Below are 25484 nucleotides of genomic sequence, written 5' to 3' on the forward strand. Positions count from 1 at the left end.
ACATAGAAAAACAACACAAGCACATATGTATATGAATAAATCTACCCCTCACCACTAGCAAACTATTAAAAAACACACACACAGGTGTGAGAGTTTGAGCTGAGAAAATTGAAATCTTTCACATTCTCACGTCCCTGAAGGTCCTGCAGTGCCAGGAAGACACAACAACTAGAGAAATCTCAGCAGAAGATAGAGGTTGAGGAAGGACACAGCGTTAGTCTTCCGCTGTTACTGATACACATTCACCTTGATGCGGTAAGCCTCCGGATCAGCTTTCTCAAAGGGGAACTGCACTCACAAAGATTCAATAGAAGGATCAATTAGAGCTTTCAGATTATAGTTATGAGTACAGACAGTTGAGCTCATGTGTCAGATTTTGTTGGTATATGTCACTTAGCCTTGTTCAAAAGCTACTTGAATGGGCATTTCCAAATATCTGTTAGATCAAATACTGACCCTGAAATTCACCTTGGCCTTAAGTCCTTAAACATCCTCAAGCAGCAACAAAAAAAAATCAAAGAGATGTTTTAAATTACTCTAACAAGCACAATGTCATCCCTCCTCTCTTAGGAGTCAAAGGCTCTCTTTAAAGAAGAGCTCATTAATATTTCACCCAGAGGAGAATCTTTTAATTCATTATTAATATTTAAACTTATCTCCAGGAGTGGAGAGGTCTTATCTGAATTACAAAGAGGCTGGAGCCCAGCATAATCCATGTATCTATGTTAACCCCCCACCACCACAGACAGAAAGACGATGCACTAGAACAGCTGTTACATTCTATTAAGACTGCAGCAGATGGAGGTGGGGAGCTCTAGAAAGTATATTTCTACGCTGGTCCCATGATGTCTGAGGGTGCCTGGCCTTAGGGCATGTTAGCAGTTGAGGGTGAACAGCAAAGAAGGAAGAAAAAGAAAAAGGCGAATAGTTAAGATACTACATTCCCAAAATGAATGAAAATAGAAAAAAAACCTGTAGGGAAGGTTTATGCTAAACTGGAAATGAAGTCTAAAACAAAAAAGTAGAGAAATAAAGCTATGATTTAGCACCAGCTTTTATTAAACAATATTGTTGCACTTAAAATGTTATGTTGTAACAGGTTATGTAATAGTACAAAATATATTAATAAAAATTAAGGCAGACCAATATAGGATTGTTAAGACTAATGTCGATATTAGGTGATATTTGGTGACTCCAGTATATCAGTCGATACTCAGGAAACACGAGCCAATTTCCTTAATATTCATTCTGTTTTATTATTTATTTACTTATTTACAATTATCCAACTGTTCTCACCAAATTGCTGAGTCTCCTCTGGTGGACAAACTACGCAACATCAACACTCAGCATGGTTGAAGGGTGTTTCTCCTTTATTTGCTTTACCTTTTTCATTTTCATTCCTTGGTCATTATAAATGTTATTTCTGATGGGACTTCATTGTGTAGTGGTTTATACATTTGCCTGACCCCGAGAGCTGCGTCAGGAAGGACATCTTGCATAAAAAACTGCCAAATCAAATATGCAGAGGTAACTGCTGTGTGATAATATCAGCTGGTATTATCGACAAATCCATCAGGTTTTAATACAGATAATACTGCAAGAAGATAGAGATTCACCAACTGTTTGATGACATTTTAAAATCTGTATCATGGCAACATTGGATTAACGGGATTTGTCACTTTATTAGTGCCTATATTTACATAATTTATGTATATAACACAGGGTTGTGTGTTGGGCCTGTGCAGAGCATTGCTGACGATCTTCTACATGAAGTAGCTGTGTACTGTCACATGAGATCAAAAACAAGTGGAACAACAAGTCTATGGATTACTCCTGTTTTGTATCTGTGCTGTTGTTGGTACTTTAGCTTCCCCCCTGAAGACAGAAATCATGACAGACAAAGAAGTCTTTATAGTCACGTGTAAACAAGTGCTCAAAGAAATTAAAAATGTCAAATGAAGTCACCGCCTATGCTGTTCATGCATGACTTCTTTTTAGTTGTTGTTTTTTCTTTTTTTGTCCTTCGTCATGGTGAACTCCATTGCAGCTCCCTTTCTAGTTCAAGCTATCTTTTTAACTCGCGATCAACATCCCACCTATCCACATAAAGGACTACAAGCAAGCACATTGGTTGCATACCCCAAATCCATCCCTCTGTATAGCCAAAGACTTTCACAAATGCTATGTATCAATTTTTCTCTGGTTTTTCTCCTCTGGTTTCTGTTTTGCTGTGTGTGATGTGATGCAAGCCATAAAGAGACAAGCAGGTTAAGTGAAGCTAGCTTTACTCGGGTTGAAGACATCATTATGTTGCTGTAAGCGCAAACAAAGCCTCCCAACAATTGTCAATGCATCTAAAAATAAACATCTGAAAAATGTCTTTAAAAAAAACCCTACATTTTAAAAACAAGAAAGGAGAGATGCTTTAAAGCTTACCGGTAATCAACTTCAACAAACATTCATAACATTCTGGCCATGTAAGATCAATAAACAGTGCTGAAAGACGTGTGATTTGTTTCCAAATACCACGGCAGTTACTTCCATTGTGCAACAATGCAGTTCGTTGTTCAGGGTGCATGTCCTTGACTATGGTCTTAAAAGGTGTGATGAAAGCGTACAGCCCTGTGATGGTTTGTAACTATTAAAAGGTGTGATTGTGTGCATGTGTGTATATTAGGATGCAGTGCACACGCAAGTTTCTATCCACCCACGATGGGTTTGGTCATCTGACGAGCTGCAGGCTCATCTCTCCCTACAGCGCCCAGATGGCCTGTGATTATGCACGGCTCAGTAGAGATTACAGTGCAGCAGAGATAGAAAGAGAAACAGAAAGAGTCAAAATAAATAGTTCAAATAAGGAAAAAAGTTGGCACAAAATGAAATGAAAACATGAGGTATGTGAGGTAGGATGGAGGGAGGATGATGATGTGGTGCAACTAGCTTCACCAGCACAACAAACATGCAGAGCAACGTCACAAACAACCTTGTTGCCAGGCATAAAACTGCAAAAATATGAGCTCCATTTTCAAGATCTGCATCATGTTTAAGATTGTGTGCGTGTATGTGTTTATGTCAAATGAGAAAGTCTCTAGCATGCATTAAGACAAGGGCATTTGTCACCAGTAGCTGTATGACATGATGGAATGTGCACGTGCAAGTAAAGCACAGCCAAAAGGGCGATGTGAAAAATGATCCATGCTTCACTGAACCAACACCATTTAACTCTTGATGTGTTTATCGTTACAGTCTCACCTGGAAGATAATATGTCAAATCTGCTCAACAAGTCTGTCATTTAGAATCATACAGTTCAACTGCCTCTTTGCATGTTTGTGACCCAAAATATGAAGCAGTTATTTACGTGAGAACCAAATATCTGGAGATTGCTAACTTTAATACTACGATCACCAACAGGAGCGAGTGACCTGCAGAATGCAAAGCATCTGCTAATTCTGGTTGTGAATGAGTCAACATATGTATACCTCAGCTATCTCAAACACTGAAACTGAGAGTAGCACTCACTCAGTCACATTTCTTCTACTGGATTAGAGACAAGAATGATGCAATCCTTCTCCGAGTGTCATTCAGAGAACCGAGCCCACAAGCTACTTATTGTAATAGGGTTGAAGCTTGTTGTGGTTATGAGAGCTTTCCCAATAAGTGTATTGCTGGCACAGTCTCCCAGCTGGCAAACAGATTAGCCGAAGATGATGCGCGTCTAGCTGTTTCGCTTTTTTTTCACCGGCTGAACGCAAGAAGACATATCAGCGGGGTCACGCTGCAGAAGACCAGCATGTGTGTGGCGCTCCTAGCTTAATGAGACTCATCATTCACTGTTGAACAGCAGCACAGTGGTAGACGACAGTTTAACAATCCAGAGTACACACAACTCATATTTCAAGGGTCCTTTTGGAAGAAATTAATTACAACAATTTTGCTTCGGGCACCTAAAGCAGCCTACAGAGAACACGCTTTTCAGGGAATCAGTTGACAGGCACGCTTGCTCGCAGATGTGTGCACACATGCAGACATGCATACGCAAAAACACAGATGCTGAGCAGCCTGAGGCGGCTTGTTGTTTTATTGCATTTTGACCTTTCAGGATCGATGTAAATCTAATGAAGAGCTTGTTAGTGAATTAGGGCTGCAACACCCGCCCCCCAAAAAAGTCCCCAAAACAAAACAAAAAGAAATGGCAAAACCTGAAATAACTGTTTGACAAAGATTATCCACAGCAGGCCACAGGAACAGGATCCATCTGTGTGGATGTGGCTCTCATCTCCTCATTAGGTGCAGGGTGTTATGACTGTCCTGTGATGAGAGCTGAGGCTGGGTGAGGCATGCTGGGAGAGGGCAGTACAGTTAAGTGCTCGTAAACTCATCAGTTCAAATCCCTGGGTGATGTTTTCAAAACAAAGGCAGGGCCTAGGTGATGCATCCTACCGCAAGGATGTGAAAATTCAGAACTACTGTCGAAAAATGCAAGTCATTTCGAACTGCAGCCATTAAAGCGGCAAGGCGGAGCACGGATATTGCTCCAATATCACAGTGATATCTTGTTTCACAAAGTCATTACAGAAGCAAAGCACTACAGCAAGATAAATGGCCGACGGGCAGGGCAGACTACGATAGAAGAAAGGAGAGGAGACAGCCGAGAATCAGCCGGCTGTTGCCAGGGTGACCTTCAGTGCGAAGCACCTCGAGGTCACCCAGAACGAGAGCAGCTCCGTCACTAGAGCTTCAGATCTGTGTGGAACCCGCAGACAGCGTAGACAGCACTGCCACTGCTTTTATGTTCATGACCTGAATCTCCAAATATTAGACATATATTTATTTTTAGCATATGTTCCCTAAGACTGTAAGTATTAGAAATGAGAACAAATACAATATGGTGTGGCCCAGTAGATTCCAGCCCTTCTGGCTTATGATCATTTTCCATAGCGACTTGGCAGGCAGGTTGTTTTAAATACCTTGAAGATCTTACAACAGTACTTAGCCTGTCTCGGTATTCAGTCTTTTCTTATAAGACTGACTGACTCAGTGATGATTACATATGTGCTCTGTCACAGCCACATGATCTGCTGTAGGTCTTCCTGTTTGTCTTGTCACTGAAGGGAAGTCTTCATAACTCTGCTGAGGTATTTAGGGTTATAGCCATGATGCTGAATGAATCCAGAAAGACAGGACCTGCTTTTTGCTCTTTTTTCTCCCCACAGAATAATTATTTTTTTCTCTTAAAAATACATTTAAGAAATAAAATTATCACATAACAAGCAAAAATTCAGACATTATGAAAAAAAATTGTCGTTGTTTATTTGTTTAAATCTAGGCTGTAGAGTATGGTTAGGAAATGCTCTCTTCTTAATCAGCTCTGGAGGTCGCCAGGAGTAACCTAACAGTGCCACCTAGTGGTACCACAGCAGTTGTGCACTCAGCATTGCAGCAATACAACCAAATTTGCGACATTTTAAAATTCGATCTTAAAAAAGAAGTTACGAAGAAAAAGCAGCTTTTCCTGCTTAGTTTCATTTCTTTGATGATATTTCGAGTGACAGGAGGGCTTTGAAGGCAGCCGGGTTTCGCTGGGGCAGACACGTCTGCAGTCATAACAAATCATCACACAAAGCTGTTTGAGTGAAAGCAGCATCTCTTCTCCTAACAGACAGAAACACTGTCATAGCAGCTGGGGTCACGACCCTTAAAATGCATACATCCAATACAGAAAGGCTCCAGACAGTACAGTACTTTCACACTTGGTATCGCCTTATACTGGACTAAATAAGAGCCCTGTTCAAACAGCCGTGGCATCCAAAAAGGAGCTACTCTGTGACAGTCTAAGACTGGTAGCGCGGAAGACAGTTGAAGAGAACAGAGGCAGAAAAAGTTGACTTTTTTTCTGCTGACTGACAGGCCTTGAGGCTGTGTGTGTGTCTGCAGTGTTAAAAAGAAGGCGTTAGAATAAAAAAAAATTTAAACAAGTCAAATAAGCGTCTGCTCTTAGTTGCAGAATCTTGAGCTCGTTCTAAGGGACCAAAAATACACAGGCTTAAAGGAAGGAAGAGGAAAGGGAGAGAGACAATGGTTAATAACAACAGAAGGGCAGAGCAGAGGGGGGTGTAGGGTGGGAGGGCACCCACGGGAGAGAGCATGGAGAATTGAACACAGGCTGTCTTTGTTGGCTGCAATCAGCAAGACTTAGGAAGACATTTACAACATGGTTTATGGCGACGTCAGGTGAATGAGTGTGTGTGTGTGTGTGGGGGGGGGGGTTAGAAGGAGGGTGGGAATTGTTGAGGAATTAAATTAGCTGAAAGATCAAGGACTGCCGGGTTTCCAAAAGATATACAACTTATTTGCTTTGCTAACCATTCTCTAAGGCACGTCTGTATTTTAGATTGATTTCCAACCTTCAAGTGAGCCACTGGTGTCATTTCACTGGGGTGCAGATTTCAACATCTGGAGCTTTGAGATGGGAAACATATACACGTGGAGCCCACGCTGATGGTCATTAACCAGTGCACAAACACAAAGAGTTATGGCTCAAGGACAAGCAGCAACCCTGTAGTAGAAGAAATAACCAAACTCACATGTCCTTGTTTGGTTATTGATTGGCTTATTTTTGCTTCTCAGCAGCAGCGTCCTTGAAAGCACTACCACAGAGAGTTTTTATAACAGTCCCTGCTCATAACGAAAAAGGGCCAAATAAAGTAATACAATCCTGGGAGGAAATAACAGGATTCAGTGAGTTTCTGGAAAATCTTTATACAATAGAGAGAGAGAAAAAAATCACTAGTGCATCCCTAAACTGGACTGGACATTTTAAATAAGGTTTAACATAATCCCGAAAGCTAGTCGTATTTAATATTTTGTATTGTTATTTTGTTTAAGGAGGGAAAAAATACCTAAACATTTAAATTATCCAATTTAGATGATCTCAAACCTTCCCTTCAAGGTCATCTTTCCATGCACCTCTAGACCTTTTCCACTGTTTTTAGATTTCTTGCATGAGTTTGAGTTTGGACTGAATCTTTTTTAATAATATTGAAAAGAACAAATGGTGGGAAATGCATTTCACAAACTCATAGATGCTCTTCTGCATCTTTACTGTCTTGCCTTTCTATCAGATCAAATCAGTCTCGCCATTTTCCTCTGACCTGTGGCATCAACAAGGCATCTTTGCCCAGAGTACTGCTGCTCCCTGTTTATTTTCTCTTGTTTGGACTGTACTCTGTGCGTCAAAAAACCCCAGCAGGTCAGCAGCCCCTGAAGTACTCAGACCAGCTTGTCTGGCACAGCCAACCACGTTATATTCAAAGTCACCGAGATCTTCTCCACCCTGACTCTCAGCTGAACTTCAGCAGGTCGTGGTCATACCTACATCCATACTGAGTTGTAACCACGTGGCTCAAAATTTGCATAAACAAGCAATTGCACAGGTGTACCTAATAAAGTGGAAAGTATATCCCTAGTTGGCTAATTATAGCAGACCAGTACATACTGGCTGGGCTTTGGAAAGAACCAGAAGCAGCCAACTGCTCCAAACAGGTTCTGAATTTATATGTTCAGGCAGGAATCGTATATTTTAGCAAAGATTGCTTGAAGAGGGTTGTTTTCAGTTGTTAGATTGGTAGACAACAGAATATTGGCTATATCCATTTTACACCTTCGACTGAACAATTGTATCCGAATGCTGATGCTCACCATCTAACCTAGAGGTGAACTCCACCTTGCTCTCTTTCTCTCCCTCCCTGCTCCTTTTTCTCCCCGCCTCTCTCCTCTCTAGATACTCTGCCTCGCCCCAGTGTGTACAGGAAGCCACAGTTTCATAGAGGTTGCTCTTCTGATGATCAGAGGAGGAAAAACACAATGCCTTCAGTGTGCTAAAAAGGAGCTCCACTCATAAAATGTACACACACACATACCACACACACCACACACACACACAAAGGGAAAGAAATATAATGGAACATGCTTTTACTATTAAGCCTTTTTTTTTCTTTCCATATGACTTTCCCAGGAAAATCCCCCTCATCAGGGTAGGTCCAATCCAGACAGACAGCAGACGGGAGAACAGACAAAGATACAGATAGACACAAAAGGCTTTGGAGGAATGGACCTCCATTCCTTCTATTCCTGTGACTGAGACAGACATTTTGGGTGAGTCAGCCTACTGTTCTAGGATCATATCTCAAAGCAAAATTGCTGATTTCAGATAATTTTTTTTCTTCCACTTTGAGAGCGAGCGCAGAGTTAAACTCAATGAATCCCGCACACACACACACACATACACACTCTCAGAAGTTCTTCAGACATGCATCTGGCTTGCATACAGTTTGACACATCAAGATTAGCAGCATGAGATTAATTTAGTCTCTCAGAATCTAACATGGCACTTGTTTATCAAGTGACACCAAGTTATTCTACTCATTTATAGAAGGCCTCAACAGTTGGTACCATTTAGGAAAACTAGGTCACTTCCGCCTTCTGTGTGTGTGTGTCAGCCAGACTTTAAGCCAAGAGACCTCCAGTATAAACAGTTTGTGCAGGAAGAACTGCTACTCTGATCAGAAACATCCTAATACCAAACAGAATTTTGACTCAATACTCCGACTATACTCACTATCAAAGTGCAGCTCGCTCTCACTAATCTCTAAACACTCTCTGGAAGCAGTGTGATCCCATAGTGCAACATCTGTTAATTATCCTACTTTCACCGGTGTAAAGTAGGTGGATACAATAATGCAAACACAAACAAAATTATCTCACAAGTAATAGTAATTAGTAATAGTACTATTAGTACTAGTTATAGAACTATTACCTCTCTGTTAAAGAGGGAAGATTTTTAAGCCATTTTCAGACCTTTACATTAACGTTCCTGAGAAATTCATTCTTACCTTCAAAAATGACAGAATGAGCCTGGAAATGAGTATGTGTCAGATTTTTGCCATAAAATGGAGAAAACATTATGCAGAGTTGCAAATTCCACCTGCTTTTAGCCTCTTTGTCTCTCGCTGCCCAAACAAATCATTTCAAATCAAAGGAAGCCTCAAAGCCCATCCTTTATGAAAAACACAAGTTTTCTCAAAACAGACTACAAAATCAATTCTGAACATCAGCGCATTTTAGCGTCAACAAAGCAAAAGAGGCGTGAATAATTCTCATGTAAGCTACGTTTCACCTCATTTACTTTTCTTAATAGCTGGGCATCTATCACAAACCAAAAGGTTGCAAAAGCAGAATCGGCGACAGGTTAGATTAATAAAATTCAGTAATAATGAGTTGAAATTGGGATTGACATTTAGAAATCATATTAAACACCAATCAATCACTTAATCAATTAGAGTAGAAAAGTGCCATAAGAACCAGTCCATTTACTATTTATAGACACTGAATTTCATTAAACACCTACAACATCATACACTGAGATCCACATATAAAGGGAATTTGCAAAACTATGCACTTACCACCATAATAGCAGCATCTTTCATTAGCCAACTTCATTATTATAATAACATATTTATAAATCACTAACAGGTTTGGTCGGGATCTAACAGACACTTTTTCCACATGTCAGACAGGTGAGCTGTCACGCACAGTTACATTATACAAGGTGCAGTTTGAACATTTGTTACACAGCAGCTGCACCCCTGAGTGTCTTTTGTGTCACTGCTCGTTACAGCTTTCTCTTATATAACCAGGTTTTTGAGGTTTGTTTGTTTTTTTGCTGTTTTCTTTTAGGTAGGTATTTCTGTTTGTTTTTAACTAAACTGATAATCCAGTAAACACAACAAATTCAAAACTGCAAAGATATAACAATAAATAAAACTGGGACAGCTGTGGATTTTTTTTTTTTTTTTATTTACTAATGATTTCTCGTGTATCTATGTAACTATGCTTATTCACGTAACAACAGTTCAATGATTCAAAACACACCTTTCAAAGCAACCAGCCCGGAAATGACGGGAGAACCTGTTAAACAGGAGCTTCAATAGAAGTAGAAAGTCTGTTCACTGTAACTAGTAACTATGAACCATACCAAAGCAAACCAGTTTCTTATCCCACGTAGTTCTGTTTAGATTCAAACAGGTTGTGTTGTGAAGTCACGATACTTTTGTAAAAGTGTTTCATGGGCTCTTGCTTAGTCACGCTTACCAAAGTCACACAAGCAAACCAGCTAAACTATCTTATCAGGTGTAAAGCTACACTTTCACACCATTTAGCAGTTCACAAAAAGCTGTTACTTATTCTGAGTGGACAGATGGTTTAATACAGAAGTGTATCTCTATGTGTGACTGGGGAAAAAAACACACCATGTGCAGATGCAACTTTAAATGGGTAATCCTTCATGTGATGTAGTGTAGGAAAAAAAAGGCTTTCCAAAAAAAAGTGCCCGATTTAAAAAAAAGGGGGTCAATGGATTCTGAAGGCTCTTTTCTACTGACACACAAATGCAAAACTTGAGTGTCGTTTAAGCTGAAGTCTTTGCAACAGCGGGACCCACACATGACCACCATTAGAGAAATCAATGTGACACTCAGGCAGGCCGGGAAAGAGCCCGAAGCTTCTGCATGGCCCTGAAACTGAGTCATGCTGCCTTCCCCACATGCACACACACATACACACAGATAAGAGACATGGAGGAGTAGAGAGATGTAGAGGATGTGCTTGAGATTGGTTCCTACGGGAATACTATGAGTTTGTCTTTGGTTAGTATTAATCAGCAAGTTGTTGCCTTCATTATAAACAACCCCGTGTACACTGATAGTAGCTGCTGACTCCATCCAAATTCGTAAGACCTGTCACATCTTTCGCAGATACATGTGTTAGAAACTGACAGTATGTTCGGATTTAGCTCCTCACTGTTCCTGCTGTGTTTGTGAGCTGTTATACCATGAGCAATATAGATTAAGTATAATTAACCTTAAAGTTTGCATCCTTGTAAAGTAGCTATAATCAATTCTTGGATCATGTCTCTCTTTTTGCAGAAAATGATGTTGTCACAGTGATCCTGACCTTCAAATTGTCCTCCGCTCTCTGTTTGAAGAGGCAGATGACCACCAACCACTGACCCCCAAAAGAAAGGGGAAACCCTACTTTAGTTTGTGTTAGATGGGTCCAAGAGGGGGACCTGGGATCAGGCCAACATATTATGATTTATGCATTTTCCCTATTAGACATTTGTTTTAATCATATTCACCTATCAGTTTATGATTTACTTCAAGTGAACATTTGTGGTCAAATGTAATGAAATTCCCTTGATGTTCGAAACAGTAGCACAGATGGGAGGTCACAGTGACCACCAAACTCTAACCGTCTCATTACTGAGGCCAAATTTGCCAAATTTGGAGGAATAGGCTCAGTGTGCACCTGGAAAAGAACGAGACACAAAGACAGACAGCAGGAAAACACGAAGGCTACAGATACAGATGTCATCAGCACGTAAGGCGACATACAACCCAACTCAGACAGCACTTGTAAAAGTAGAAGAGATGTACAGCAAGTGGAAAATGTAAATATTGATATTTAATTCATGCCTGGAAAGTGAAACTCCTTCCTTGGAGATCAACAGCTAGTTCTAAAAAACCCTCTTGCTGTTTACATTCAATATATGATCACTAAAAAAATGCTGCTTTACCTTAATTTTGAGGTTTTAGGCTCAATCTCACAATAACTTATGGCCATTCCCCCTTTTTCTTGCTGGGCAGATATAAATCGCACCATCGTTCACCATAACTCCTCTGCTGTTTATTTATCTAACATGGAGGGGAAATGTTTACATTAGCCCAGACAAGCCCAATAGCTTTTGTTAATAACAAATAACCTAAACAGCCAGATGGAGCATCCAGCTGCCCTACGTGAACCACTATTGTCCTCCATCTGTGAGGGAGACGTCCTCCCATTTTTCAACCAGACACGGTGCAAAGGGAGTGTAAGACGGAGACTGAAGTCTGTCAGAAAGGTTTATGGAGTTGGAAACAATCTGAGGACTGAGGTAGACCTCAAACTGAGAGGCACACTATCTATCCAACCGCAGTTTATTTGTGATGTGGTTTATTTTAATAGATTCTCCAACGATTTGATGCAAGCAGCTTCCAACCCGTTTGACCCTCCCATCATATAAACACAAAAATAAGCATTAGAGAGTGCACAGGCCGGTTGGGGTTCCCATGTGGAAGGAATATATTTGGGGGAAGTAGGGAGGGGGGAGGTATTTCATCTGATGGTAGCTGCGATGAGCAATAGAGCTGTGTGTGTTTTGATGGGGGCTGTTTAAGGCGGCCACAAAGTGGAAGAGAGGGGCAGAGATTGATCTGGGACAGTGTGGGAGAGAAAGAGGGAACTGCAAAATAAATAAATAAATAAGTAGAGAGCAAGGCCTTGGGAGTGAATGTGTGTGGGAGAGAAACGATACACTACTGGACTGCCGGAAAAAAGAAAGTCAGCCAGAAGGACAGCAGATCGATTCCTCCCCTGAGTCCCACAGCAAACATGCTCTTTTTTTTTCTGTCTGCATAGCTCACCTCTGCTGCAGCTCCATATCGTCCCATCAGCACTTCATCTCTATCATTCTTTCTCTCATATGCCCTCCCCCATACTCTTCTTTGTCTGCATGCTAGCGCTTCATTCCCAGGCCTCTGTGAAAGATCTTGAGATTTGCACGAACTTTGGCAGTAAACTTTTTGGGGTTGTTTGATAGGAATATGAAGTCTAATGCCCCAGATCTGTCATCTCCAGGCCATGCAAAGCAAAATGCATGACACAGGAACAATGATCTGGACACGGTGTGTGATGAACAAAAGAAAGAAAGAAAAGAAAAACAAATCCCCCCCCCCTCCTTCTGATCGTGGTGAAATAGAAATGCAGGAAAGATTCTCAAAGGATCTCAGCATCAAAACATGGCTGCCCACACTGCAAAGAGGAAACCACACACTGTCACTCCCCTTAGGCCAAGATGTCCCTCTATCATCCAGCCACATAGCTGCACAGACAGACACACTTGCAACACTTCCAGATAGCAAACACTTTCCCCCTCCTCTTAAATCACATTCCTGGAAGAAAGTGTGTAGCTCTTATGGCCAAACACACACACACTACTGCAGGATAATAAATGAGTCCTCTTCTTATGATCATTATTAGAACGCGGTGTTTGATTTCCGGTCACTCATTACTAAACATACGTGTGTGGGATATTTATGAGAGAGGGGCGCGTCAGACAGGGGCAGCAGTGAGGTCACAGCTCCCTCACTCAAGGTTTGGCACTGGTTCGCTACTATTCCTGCCCTGTCAGCTCTAGTCTCCCATACAACAGAAATACCTCTTTTCAGTTATGCGGATAAAGTCGACAAACGAGCAAACAAGCTCTCAGTTTTGTTGTGGGGCTGATGCGGGCCTGCAGCTGCCCTGTTGACAGCTGGCAAAAGCATTCTGGTATTCAAACCCTGTGCGCAATACCAGCCGTAGCCATTTGGAAACAACTCTTGAAAACCGCAGAGGGTTAATAAAGACACAGAGAGGGAGGCTCGCAGTTATTCGTTTTACTCACCGGTAGCTGAAACTCCTTGCATTTTGCACAAACTTCTTCTCGCCTCTTTCTGTTAAAATCTTCTTTTTCTCGGAGCAACTGGCAGCAGCAGCAGCAGCCGTGGATCCAGCGTACTGTGGGCTAAACTCGGAGGAGCGCCTGCACTTCAGAGCTTCACTTTTCCTGTTCGCCGACTAAAATAAAAATAAAAAAAATACACACAGACCCACTATGGTGACTTCATGGCTTCTTAACAGACGCGAGAGACGTTATCCGAATCAGTTTTGCGCAGAATAAGAGGTTTATATTCCTCCACATAGTCCTTTCTCCTCCCTCTGACAGACAGAAGTCTCTCCTCTGTGCCGCTGGAAGAAAAGAAAATGCGCGTTCCCGCCGGTGCGAGGCGCGAGCACTACAACCCCATTCATTGAGTGCAGTGAAAGCTAAGCACTGGAGGGAAAAAAAAAGATAATTTTATCTTTTTACAAACTAATCAAGCTTTTTGTTTTTTCTTTTTCTTCTTTTTGGCTCACTGTTTTATCATTTTTCCTTCTTTTTTTGTCCGTTTTTAAAAGTAGACCCTCTATCCTTGTGCATTTCACATACCCTGGGACAGAGGCATGAGTTGTCACATGAAGCCATGAAAAGGATGAGGCCTATTTCAGTAGATGGTTCTGCTCTGAAATCCCCACATCTGCCTATTAGCTAGGAAATAGTTCCTGGAACATGAATACTAACTGGCACTGCATTTCCATGTCACTGAGCAGGCTTTCTCCTCATCTTTTAATTGGTTCAGTTGGTTTTTCTGTCTCATCAAACATCTGCTGACTCGGTGAATGCTTGTTGAAGGAAACAAGGAACCGAAGCAGAAAACAAATCATGGATCTGCAGAAGTTAAGCTCTCATATTATAAGGATATTATAAGCATGCCTTAACTCTAAACCTCCACATGATACAGTCGATGAGGAAAGGTCACCGGGGGTGTCTGCAGTCTGCAGTAGTGAAATATAACTAAGAACATTTACTCATGAAGCACATTTGTAGCTTGACTACTTTTTTCCTTCAACACCTCTTACTCTTGTACTTGTACTGAATGTCTAAACGTTTCAGACGAGCCAAAAGATAAACATGTCTAATATGTAAGTAATGAAGCGAGAAAATAAGGGTAACATTTACTCATATCACATCCATGAGATTTATCTTTAAACTCCCTGGATACCGCCCAACCCCTGTAGGCTGAAAAAATGAAACTGCACGAGCTAATAATGTATTAATATTGTGGGATTATAGTAGTATGGACTCATTTTGTGCTTAACGCGTACACTTTTAGCGCATCAGTGTTGCTTCTCAGTGATCATTTTGATTTATTTTTTTATTTTTCCCTAATTTTCAGGATCCTGTAGTGAATAACTTTCCACAGCCCTCGCTCTGTGTTTCTGTGCAGCCTCCCACCCACGTATTTGAAACTTGTGTCTGTTCAGCTACGCACCATTAACCCCCTTTTAAGGCCACTGTTGGTGCTTCACACTTGTCACGAGCCTCAGATCAACACAGACAACAGCAGGGCTTCTAATGATAACACCTCTTTGTCTGGCTGCTTGCCAGGCAGAAGGCTGCTTCATTGACCCGTGCTCCTCTCTAATAAGCAGTGAATACACATTATATTTCATTCCTCTCTTCCCACATGTATATGACCTCTGTGACTACACTATTGAGTCACACATTTTCCACTTTTCGGCTTTCCACTTTAAAGACACAAGAGCAGCAAAATATTCTTCTTTTACTGTAACTTTGTACGTTTTCTTTGCTTTAAAGAAAAGTTCTGAACATGTCAGTGCAGAGTCTGAAAGGCCAAGTGTTTTGTGGATGACTGGATTTGTGTTTTTAAATAGATCGGGGGCCCAGTGCCCCTGGGTGCATGGAGTTGCCTGTCTTTCGGCCTGTCTGTCTGTCTTTCTAGGGCATGCTGGTCCATAGAAAATAGAGCACCAAACAGTCCTCTGGGATACATCCTGTGCTCTGCTTCCCCGGGGCTCCTCCACTCAAAACCACAGAGCAGAGTGAAACAACTGCATTCAGAGAGAGGGAGGAAAGAGGAAAATTAGAGACTGGGGGAAGTGAGAGACAGAGGAGGATGTGAAAAATGGCAATTAGGATGAAGAGAGGAAGAAAAGCAGAGTGGCAGATGAGCAGCCAAGCAGAAAGCTTGGTGCGAAAGTCAGCATAGATAAGTGTGACACGAGCTCCACAGAGCTTTTTACACTCATCTGAAAGTGCCGTGGTATAAATGTCCCAATCACATGATAATCACACTCCAGAATTGGGTGCCAGTCGTCATTTGTTCACTCTTTTTCAGGTGCAAATTAAAGCCTGGTATCGATTGAATCAACACTTCATTGTTTGACACAGGCGAAGCTGCATTTTTTGAGACCACACCAACAGCTGCGTGGAGATACTACAGACAGATCTATGAGTCACAATAGGGAGGACGCTCACACCCTACATCCAGTGTCAGGACTCAGGAATTTTTGAATTCATCGTGAAGATGAGCTCACACTCCACGGTTCATAAATTGCTTAAGATTCTCGCTGGTGTTATTTCTCCTCCGGTGGGGTTGTTTAGAAATGTGTTAACGTGTGTTTGAATCCACGCGAGGCGTGTGCGGTGTTGATGATTGCCGTTGCTCTTTCAGACCAGCTGATCACAGTTCTCTGCTCCTTCAGGCTCCACATGGATTCATCACATGACAGCCCCGGAGCACACTCATAAAGGAGACTCTTTGTAAGTGCAAAGAAGCGCGCCCTCTCCCCCTTAAGGCCTGCAGCTCTCACAGTTACTGGAAGAGTTACAGTTACTCGGTCAGCTCACAAAGACGTCAACAGTTGTAGCATGGGGACCCCAGGTGGTGAATATAGATAGTGCATCAACTGAGTAGTGAAAACAGCTGCTCTGCTGCCTGAATCCTTCTTCATCCTGGGTATAATCGCAGCAGCTGAGTATTAATAGAACAAGACTGATGCCATGTAGTGACCCATATTTCCTCAGGCAGTGGGTGGGGGGGAGATAATGGAAGACTGGCACCAACAAAAGCTCCACTGTTACTGGAGTGATGTCATTGCTGACTTCTCCTGACTGGCTATCATTAATTCTCTGATGCTGAAAAATCTGCAGGACATGAATGGTAAATGATAGCACTTGGTTTAAGTGTACTGATTCTCAGCACTGTCTTTTAGTGACACAACTAAGCATTAATAATAACTTATTTCAGGTTTATTATATATAAACCTGAAATCAGTATATATTATATATAGTCAAGTCAAGTCAAGTTGGCTTTATTGTCACTTCAACCATATACAGTTTAACAGTACACAGTGAGGCGAAACAACGTTCCTCCAGGAACCAAGGTGCTACATGCAACATAAATTTACAACATAAATTAAGAGAAAACACTAGACTAGCTAACTAAGAGGCCTAGTTAGCTGGCTAGCAGAGACAAGACAGACTGACCTAACATAAATTACAACATAAATTAACAAAAAAACTATCTAACTATCTAAGGAAGACTTTTTTTTTGTTGTTATCAGACAGCAGACAACAAGTGCACGTGCAAATGTGCAAACAAGAGCAGCGAAGTGACAGAATGATAGAAAAACACAACGTAACATAATAATAAGGTTTTGTGATGATGAGTTGAGGTAGTGGAGGAACAGTAAGCATTCCTTAGTGTAGCAGCAAAAATTAGGAAGTGCAGAAGTTAGTGCAAAACGTCCAGGAATAATATTGTGCAAAAGAGCATTTACAGGTTGGGGTGTACGATGGTTTGGTGGTGTAGGTCAGTGTGTTTGCGCTTGTGTTGATTAGTCAGTCCAGTCTCAATGTTTTGAGGTAGTTGAGTTAAGCTGAGTGATAATGTTTGTGTGTGTGTGTGTGCGTGTGCATGTTTATCAGTCAGTCCCTTTTTGCTGAAGAGACGGATGGCTTGTGGAAAAAAGCTGCTGCACAGTCTGGATGTGTGTGCCCGAATGCTTCGGCACCTTTTTCCAGATGGCAGGAGTGTGAAGAGTGTGTGAGAGGGGTGTGTCCGATCAGCCACAATGCTGGTGGCTTTGCAAATGCATCGTGTGGTGTAGATGTCCTCAATAGAGGGGAGAGAGACCCCGATGATCTTCTCTGCTGTTCCCACTATCCGCTGTAGGGTCTTGCGGTCCTATATGGCACAGTTCCCAAACCAGACAGTGATGCAGCCGCTCAGGATGCTCTCGATAGTTCCTCTATAGAAGGTGGTCAGGATCGGTGGTGGAAGCCGGGCCTTTCTCAGTCTTCTCAGAAAGAAGAGACGCTGTTGGGCTTTCTTGTGCAGGGAGCTGGTGTTGAGGGACCAGCCGAGGTCCTTCTCCAGGTGGACGCCCAGGAATTTGGTGCTGTCGACGATCTCCACAGAGGAGCCGTTGATGCTCAGCGGACTGTCAATGGGACAAAGCTGTAGGGTGGACTGATCAGTGATGCTTTACTTTTATTTTGACTCGGTGTAAATTATTACATTTCCTAAGTATTGCATGTAAATACAAATTCTAGGTGTGTCTACTTTGAGGATTTATATTTTATGCCTCTTTATATTTCTAGTGCACTTATTCACAGGCAGAACTTCAGTGCTTCACGCTCCTCAAAGGAAGAAGAAGACTAAGTAATTGCTATATCACATAGTCATTTATTGTAATTTGCATACCAAAACCTACACATTAAATATTAAATGTCTATCAGAGACTTTAAATGAACTTAGAACTACTTTCATCAGAAAGTAGGAATGTTTTGGAAGCAATCTGAGAAATGCCCACATAGCTCTAAAGGAGGAAAATGAACAATGACAGGAGTGTGAGAATAGCTCTAGAGAGAATGGGATGTTTTTCTAAAATAATAAATAAAAATAAATATTTGAATATTCTAAAAGGAAGAAATACAGAATTAACCAAACCAGAAGAAAAACAAAATAAAGAGAGGGAGCCTTGACTTAATATTGACAATAAACTTGATCTGGGTGGACAGAAAAGATGGTTTTAAAGTACCTAAGAGCATCTGAGCTTTCAAAGTATAGAATTTTAGCCCTCTTATTCAGAGGGTCAATCTTGTGCTTTTTCACTTCTTCATTTGGAGTAATCTGCACATTCAGAGCGCTTATAGATGAAGTTTAAAACATTCATACAACATTTTGACCTCTAAAGTGAATGGATCAATAACAGTTAGTCCATTTATTTATTTGGTTTCATTTGCATAAATAAAATTCTCATTTTTTCCCCCTTTATTGTCATTAATGTGTAGATTTTTTTTAAATGGCATAAAATAACATTCATACTTTCCTCTTGTAAATCAACACCAAGAAAATAACAGCAGTTTTAATTGAGCAGAGAGCCGGCCTCCAGAGCCTCGACAGGAAATGCTGGGTGTACCAAAGGTCAAAAAAGAAACTGGGACCAATCAGTGCTTGGGCATATCTCCAGGAGGGAGGGACAGTGGAGGAGAGGGGGAGAAAGAAACGGGAAATGGAGGGGGCAGAGGAAGGAGGGGCAAGGTTTAAGCAATACAGCAGAGAACAGACAGGGTAGGGATGGGGGAGGCGGGGGGGTTTTGGTGGAGGTGTTTTTGTGCATTGTGTGAAATGTGATCAGGTTCCTGGAGCCGCTTGGACAGCTGGGAAGTTCCCCCTTCCCCTGGCTTCCAACTGGGAACGCTATGAGGAGACTCCAGGGCTGCAGACCACATACTTCAATGGTTAACCCTTTCATCCGCTTCAGCTGTGGAGCAGCTATAAATAACAACACTGAAACACGCTGGAACTTAAGTCACATTTATTGATTTTAGCCAGTATGACTACCCTTACACAGACATACCATCTCCACTAGAAAACAAACAAAACACTTTCATAGGATTAGTTCAGCAGTAATACATCAGACTTAACTGGTCCCCGCCCCAAGCCCTAATTTTTTATTTTCTCTCTTTTAAAAACACCCCGACAAAAGTTTTAACATGTTTGTTTTCAACTCTGTGTAAAGGTCCCATGACTGAGAAACATGCATATGACGTTTAGCTGTAATCAATATGCCACTAATCATAATGCACATTATTGATAAGAATACAGTACTGCATGACAGTTCAAATAAATACAGGTGAAGTCGTTATTTCATATAAAGATATCAAACTCTCATTATGGATCAATACTGAAACACAATATGACAATATAAAGTTTGCACAGCTATTTTTTGTAGTATCACAATGCTATCGCTTCCAGCAAACAGAAAACTTTCTCTTTTTAATGTAAAACAGTATCTGAATTGCACTTTTTTTTTTTGTTAGCTTCTTATCCATATTGGTAACTTTAACGCCTCAACAAACAAGCATTGGCTATAATGGCACTATTCAAGCTTGTTGATGCTAATCTTGTTTTCTGTTTCCTGAAAACACCATGCTCAAAGATGATGTAAAAAAAGATTCAAGAATAAAAAACAAACAAACAAACAAACAAACAAAAAGTCAAATTAGACAAAAGTAAAGATAAAATGCGCTTTCTGCACATTTTTAACAATACTATTGATATCACATTACCTTCACCAAACAAAGCTAGAGATACATAGATGTTTCCAATAGTACACTGATCTACCCCAACACATTAAAGATGCTTGGAGCACTTTGTTCAATAACAGGAGGCCAAAGGGATCTCTTTTGGTTCCCAATGTTTGATAAAATAAAAAATAAAAAAAACTTTTCTCAATACCCCTGAATTTCTCGAGGGGATCACTGACCTGCAGAATTCAATACAACTTGAGTTTTATTGAGCTAATTTCAAAACTATCACCTCACTCATGCAGAAAAGGGGGGAAAATTCCCTTTGCGCTTATTGCTGCTCACAGTCATTTTGAACCCAAAGTCCTCACCTATATATAAAAAACAGAAACATAAAACACTAGTCTAAGATTCTCCCTTGAAACAATGAAAGGCACTACTGGTCAGAAACGAAGAACTAAAACGAACCGAAAAACAAAACCCCGGCTCTCGCACGGCAGCGAGAGCCATGGCCCAAACTGCACCTTTCTTAGTTTTTTTTTCTTCTTCTTTCCGATTCTTTTTCTCATTTTCAACCTAAACGGTGTACCAAGATTTGGCACAATAAACAAAGAGAGAATGAAACAATTCCAATTTGGAATTTTAATTGTCGCAGTTGCAAAGAATTCTGAAAGCCAGCGATCCCGTTTCAGTGGAACGCCCTCGGTAAGAAGCTAGGAAAAGCACATATCGTCGTCACGCAAATTTTTCCCAAGACACAACTTACCTATTTGAGTCAGAGCGTTGTCAAGTTTCATAGTGTAATTTTTGAACTATTCCTAGGAATAATAAATACATGAAAAAACCCCAGAATTTGATCACCCTGGATTTTTGTAGAGAACATGGCAGTAGAACAAACATATGAAAAATAAAAGCAACAGCATAACACGATGTAACAAAAAGGATTTTAAAATGATTATTTGATGGATAAATTCTTGAGGACAGAGTCATCATAGTACATTTGTGGTTTGTGGAGCCTTACTGTAGTGCGTATTGTTTAAATTCAAATATTTGAGGAGGACTTACAATACTACAGTCCTCCAACCTATATTGGATAACTCAACAAACCATTGTACTACCATGCTTTCCTATAGGTTAATAATAGCATGTTATAATCCTATAAAATGAAAGTGCACAGATTAACAAAACGATAAACTAAAAATAAGAGATAAAACCAAACAAAAACAGCTTGTTGATTAACAATGAGAAACGACCACATCTCCCTTGGCTTCTCAATAGAAGATTTGGAGGGATTGGCCAATTACAAGCCAAGAAGTTCACTGTACTTGTGAGGCAAAAATGGCTTCCAGCAGAGGCATCCACAATTTGGACCAAGTGTGATCCTAATGTGCATAACATAACAGAAGTTTTAAAATGAAAAGGGGAGGACAATTGATTCAAATTAAAAACCTGTGCTTAACGTTTGTACTTAGGTTTTTGCCGTTTTATTTTTTCTTCAAGTCCAAATAGCCTAGAGTAGCGCTAAGTCGTTTCACCCAACTCAATCAGCTGCGAGAATGGACCTTGTGTTGGTACTTCGTCGTCCGTGCAGAATTACTGAAATTACTGCAAAAGTGGAGAAACAAACAAATAATGAGCATCATTAGCACTTGGTTTTGGTCATTTGAGAGCGACTGTTTACAAGGTCACAGCAGCGGAGTCCACGCAGACAAAGTAAGATGGCGGCTGTTGGTTAGTCAAAGCAACAGAAAGCGATGTTAGGAACTTTAAGCCGGCCAGTATGGCCATTTAGTTTCTGGTGTGAAAGCGCATTCACTGCAAATCATCCCGCAGGTGCGGTTAGGAAGCCAGTGACTCACGAGCACCATGAACTTTCATTCATAGGACAGAGCTGAAGCCACATCTCACCACCAAAGGAGATGGGTCTTTCTCATTAGCCATGCAAGTTAATGAAAAATGGGTTATGCTTTTGACGTGCAGGCTTACTTTTAAATCAGAAACAAGATGCATCATGTGAAGTAAAACTTAGAGGTGATGTGGGAGGAGCCTGCAGGCAGAGGTAGGAGGAGCTTTGCTGTTTTATTTTAGGTGGCATATTGTAATGACACCAAAAAAGCCAGACATTGATTTCAAACTAGATCGAACCAAGCGGGGATTAGTCTATCTAAGGAGAGGGGATTCTAGTCACAATCACATCCTGCAATCATCTACTGCTCAGTAAATCCACATAACCTATACAAGGGATACTGTTGGGAGCTTAACTAATTTGAATCAATGTCCTCTGGTTGAGCGAGCAACCAATCTCAAGGTTTTTTTTCCTCCAAATATCAGCGGAAGTTTATCCCTCAGAAAAAGAATAAAGAAAAAAAAAATATCACGGGGTGTTTTTCGCTATGCCAGCCTATTCTCATGTTTCTAAGTATCATGGTAGGATCTTCCAATTCCTTAAATTATAAACTTTCCCAAGGAGATGAGCATGCGTAACGAAAAGCACCCCTGGATTAGATTCCCCATCCAGCCACACATCTGGCTTTCTTCACCAGCACGTTTAGCTTTCTTATCTCCTCTCTCAGGAGCTGGTTTACAACACGATTAGTTCTCCCTCCTCTACTCCCTAAACCTTTTTTCTCAGCGCAAACTGATGGAAACAGAATATACTGCACTTGTAAGTTGACTGAACTTCAAACATAGGAGTGACTGACCTCTAAGGAGGCTGGGCTTTTTTTCTTTTTTCAGAAAGTGTACAATAGCCTCGTCTCCATGCTGTGTGCTGCGGCTTACGGATGCGCACTCAAGCAGGGTTGACTGCGGACATAATTCCCTGTGTTCAGAGGAATAAATGCCCATTGTATATGCATTTAAGAGGAAGGAATACTGTAGTAGAAACCTGCAAGATTATAACCTGAACATGATCATATTAAGAATATAGAGAATTTTATATATAGCTTATTAGTAGTAGAAAATGCTATTTTTTTTTAAACAAATCTTGCAGGATTTCCTCACATCAACCCTGCTTTTAGCATCATAAAGCTAATGTGTCTATGATCCACAAGCGGTACATGGATTTTATTAAACACAAGCCCCACTTAAATTTTGCCTATTTGCGTAATACTAGCTTGCAAGGGGTTAAAGCTATTGTCAATACTAAAACAGTACGTTGCTTTGTCCTCACACACCAAGCAACCCAAGAAAACAAACAAGAGAGGTCCTTCATTTCAATGGTTAAAAACCTTGTACACAAATGAAGGCCCTTCACCGCAACACTGAGATATAAACACAGGCAAAATTCGGAAAACACATCGTATGCGAGGACGTTACCTGACAAAAATATTCCTCATTCTAGTTAAAGGGTGAGTGGTGATGCTGGGGGAGAAAGCTGCTGACAATCTACAAGAGAGAAGGTCGTAGTAGCGACCGAGCAACGAGACACAGATTAGAGACATTAGGAGAGGACTTTTTTTTTTCCAGCCACATAACCACATAGAAATTATTTGACAGCTCTCAGCAATCTCGCAAACAGCGGGGGCAGGGGATGGGGGGGAGAGTGAGAAGGAAAAGCATTAGCTCAGCTGAGACGCAAGGACAGGGCTTTACATCAACAAATAGATAAAAATATCAAGCGTTTGGGGTCGACAGGCACTTTTGTCGAGCGGTCGGTTGGATTTGTTTGCAGATTTATTGTCCGGATGTGTGAACAGTTTCGATTTGTGCTCTTCAAGGATTTATTCTATAGAGTTTTTAAAAAAAATCCTCTCTGATTAAAACTATATTGTATCTCTTTTCACAGTAAGCATTATATCCATTTGAACAGAAGCAGGAACCTGAGGCACCTATGCTGAAGTGCACTTAATTTAGATGTGTCGATTTGTCAAACCTTCTTTCTCGTAATATGGCTCTGAATGAATCCTTTGCAACATAATGGGTCACAGGGATTAGACAGCCCTCTTGTATCACACCAATTAACTCCTCTTTTCTATTAAAATCAAAAAACAATGTAGAGCCCTGTAGTACAGAGTTTTGTCTGGCACCACACACCTAACAACAGAAAAACAGTTAAAAAGCTCTCAAGCATTTTCAGCTGCAAAGCCATGCGATTCTATTGACCCTATAGTATTGGTGTGCTAGCGTCACAGCTTTAAAATTAACCTGAAATAAACAGCTGTGGTCACAAGTGCTCCTTTTCTGCCCAAACAACTTCATTGACCCACTTATGATTTTTTTTTTGTATTTCTGTGTAAAATCACATTATGCTCCCCTAGCAAAAAAGCAGAGGGAGCTTGCATATTCTAGTTCCTTTTTCTGGTTGTAAACATTAGAAAGTGGGCTGCCGGGCACGGTTCGGTCCTGGGGGGACCAGGACGGAGAGGCAGAGGAAAGAAGGGGCCGTTTTATTTATTCGGAAAGGAGCACCAATGCCGACAGACAAGCCAAAGAACAGAGGATGTCAAGTTTAGTTGTTAGAGCATCAGAGTGACATCATCTTTACACGTCTCCACCTCAGCAATGTGTTAATGTGACCAGGCAAGCCACTCCGGGGGGCCAGAACAAACAAGCACAGAAGCTGCCAGCTTTTACATCATACGTACAGCACTATGACAGCGGAAAGAATAGACAACCCATAATATCCACAAACCCCCCAATATAACCAGGGCCTTATAACCCACATGCCATATATGTCTACTACAGTCCAAACGTCTAGTGCACACTGTACATACACTGCATTCCCCTAAGCGTTTATAGTAGCACACACGAGCAGCTGGTTAGTAACACATCAGTCCCTAGAGGAGCGCAGGCTGGCCATGGAGCTAAGCGAGCAAGTGGGGCTCTTTAACACGAAGGCAGGGAGGGTTTCGGCCCGTGAGCCCCCTCCCCTCTGTACACAGCAGTCCCATGCGGACGTTTCTGCCGCCTCAGTCGCAGTAGATCTTGTACTTCTCGCTGCAGAAGACCACGGGGCCTCCCAGGATGCCGCTGGGCACAGAACTGCTGTGCTCTGGTCGGCCCGAGACAGAGCAGGTGAGACTCTGACTTACATGCGGGTTGTTGGTGGTGTTGGTGGTGTTGGTGGTGGTGGTGGCGGCGCTGGCGGTGCCGGCGGCCTTGCTGCGTGCTTTAGCACGGCCTGCGTTGCCTCCCCGACGGGTCTGCTCGTGATCAAACTCCAGATCTTCCAGGCGCTGCGTCAGGGCGAGCTTCTGCTGGATAGCCATTCGCAGCAGAGAGTTAAGGGTTTTCTTCTCGTCCTCTGCTGCGGCCAGCTGTCTCTGCATCTCATCCAGCTGGGTAACATACTCATCACAACTGCAGGAGAAACACAGGCAGAAAAAAAAAAAATAATGTCAGATTTGTTCACCGACTAAGAGGGTTTCCTGTGACATATCACAAGAGGGCATTTTTGTGATATTACTT

General features: G+C 41.4%; 2 protein-coding genes across 5 annotated transcripts in view; both read right to left on the bottom strand.

Annotated features, from left to right (window-relative positions):
• fgd (faciogenital dysplasia) overlaps positions 1 to 13893 on the bottom strand; it is a 51540-nt gene extending 37647 nt beyond the window's left edge. Inside the window, exon 1 of the mRNA XM_040007889.1 lies at positions 13542 to 13893. Coding sequence (XP_039863823.1) covers positions 13542 to 13563 — 22 coding nt within the window. The 5' untranslated portion in view covers positions 13564 to 13893. The remainder of the gene's footprint in view (positions 1 to 13541) is intronic.
• A 5453-nt stretch (positions 13894 to 19346) lies between these two features.
• Positions 19347 to 25484, bottom strand: part of LOC120719275 (protein bicaudal D homolog 2-like) — a 40788-nt gene continuing 34650 nt past the window's right edge. Inside the window, exons 10-12 of one of the 4 annotated variants that reach the window (XM_040008370.1) lie at positions 25109 to 25376; positions 23394 to 23462; positions 19347 to 21680 (exon numbers count right to left, since the gene is read on the bottom strand). In XM_040008370.1, coding sequence (XP_039864304.1) covers positions 23415 to 23462; positions 25109 to 25376 — 316 coding nt within the window. In that variant the 3' untranslated portion in view covers positions 19347 to 21680; positions 23394 to 23414. Of the gene's footprint in view, positions 25377 to 25484 lie in introns of all 4 variants that reach the window. The other 3 variants (XM_040008371.1, XM_040008369.1, XM_040008368.1) reach the window with 3 other exon arrangements.

This window comes from Simochromis diagramma, unplaced genomic scaffold (assembly GCF_900408965.1).
Source record: "Simochromis diagramma unplaced genomic scaffold, fSimDia1.1 OVJJ01000545.1, whole genome shotgun sequence".
Taxonomy (NCBI): Eukaryota; Metazoa; Chordata; class Actinopteri; order Cichliformes; family Cichlidae; genus Simochromis; species Simochromis diagramma.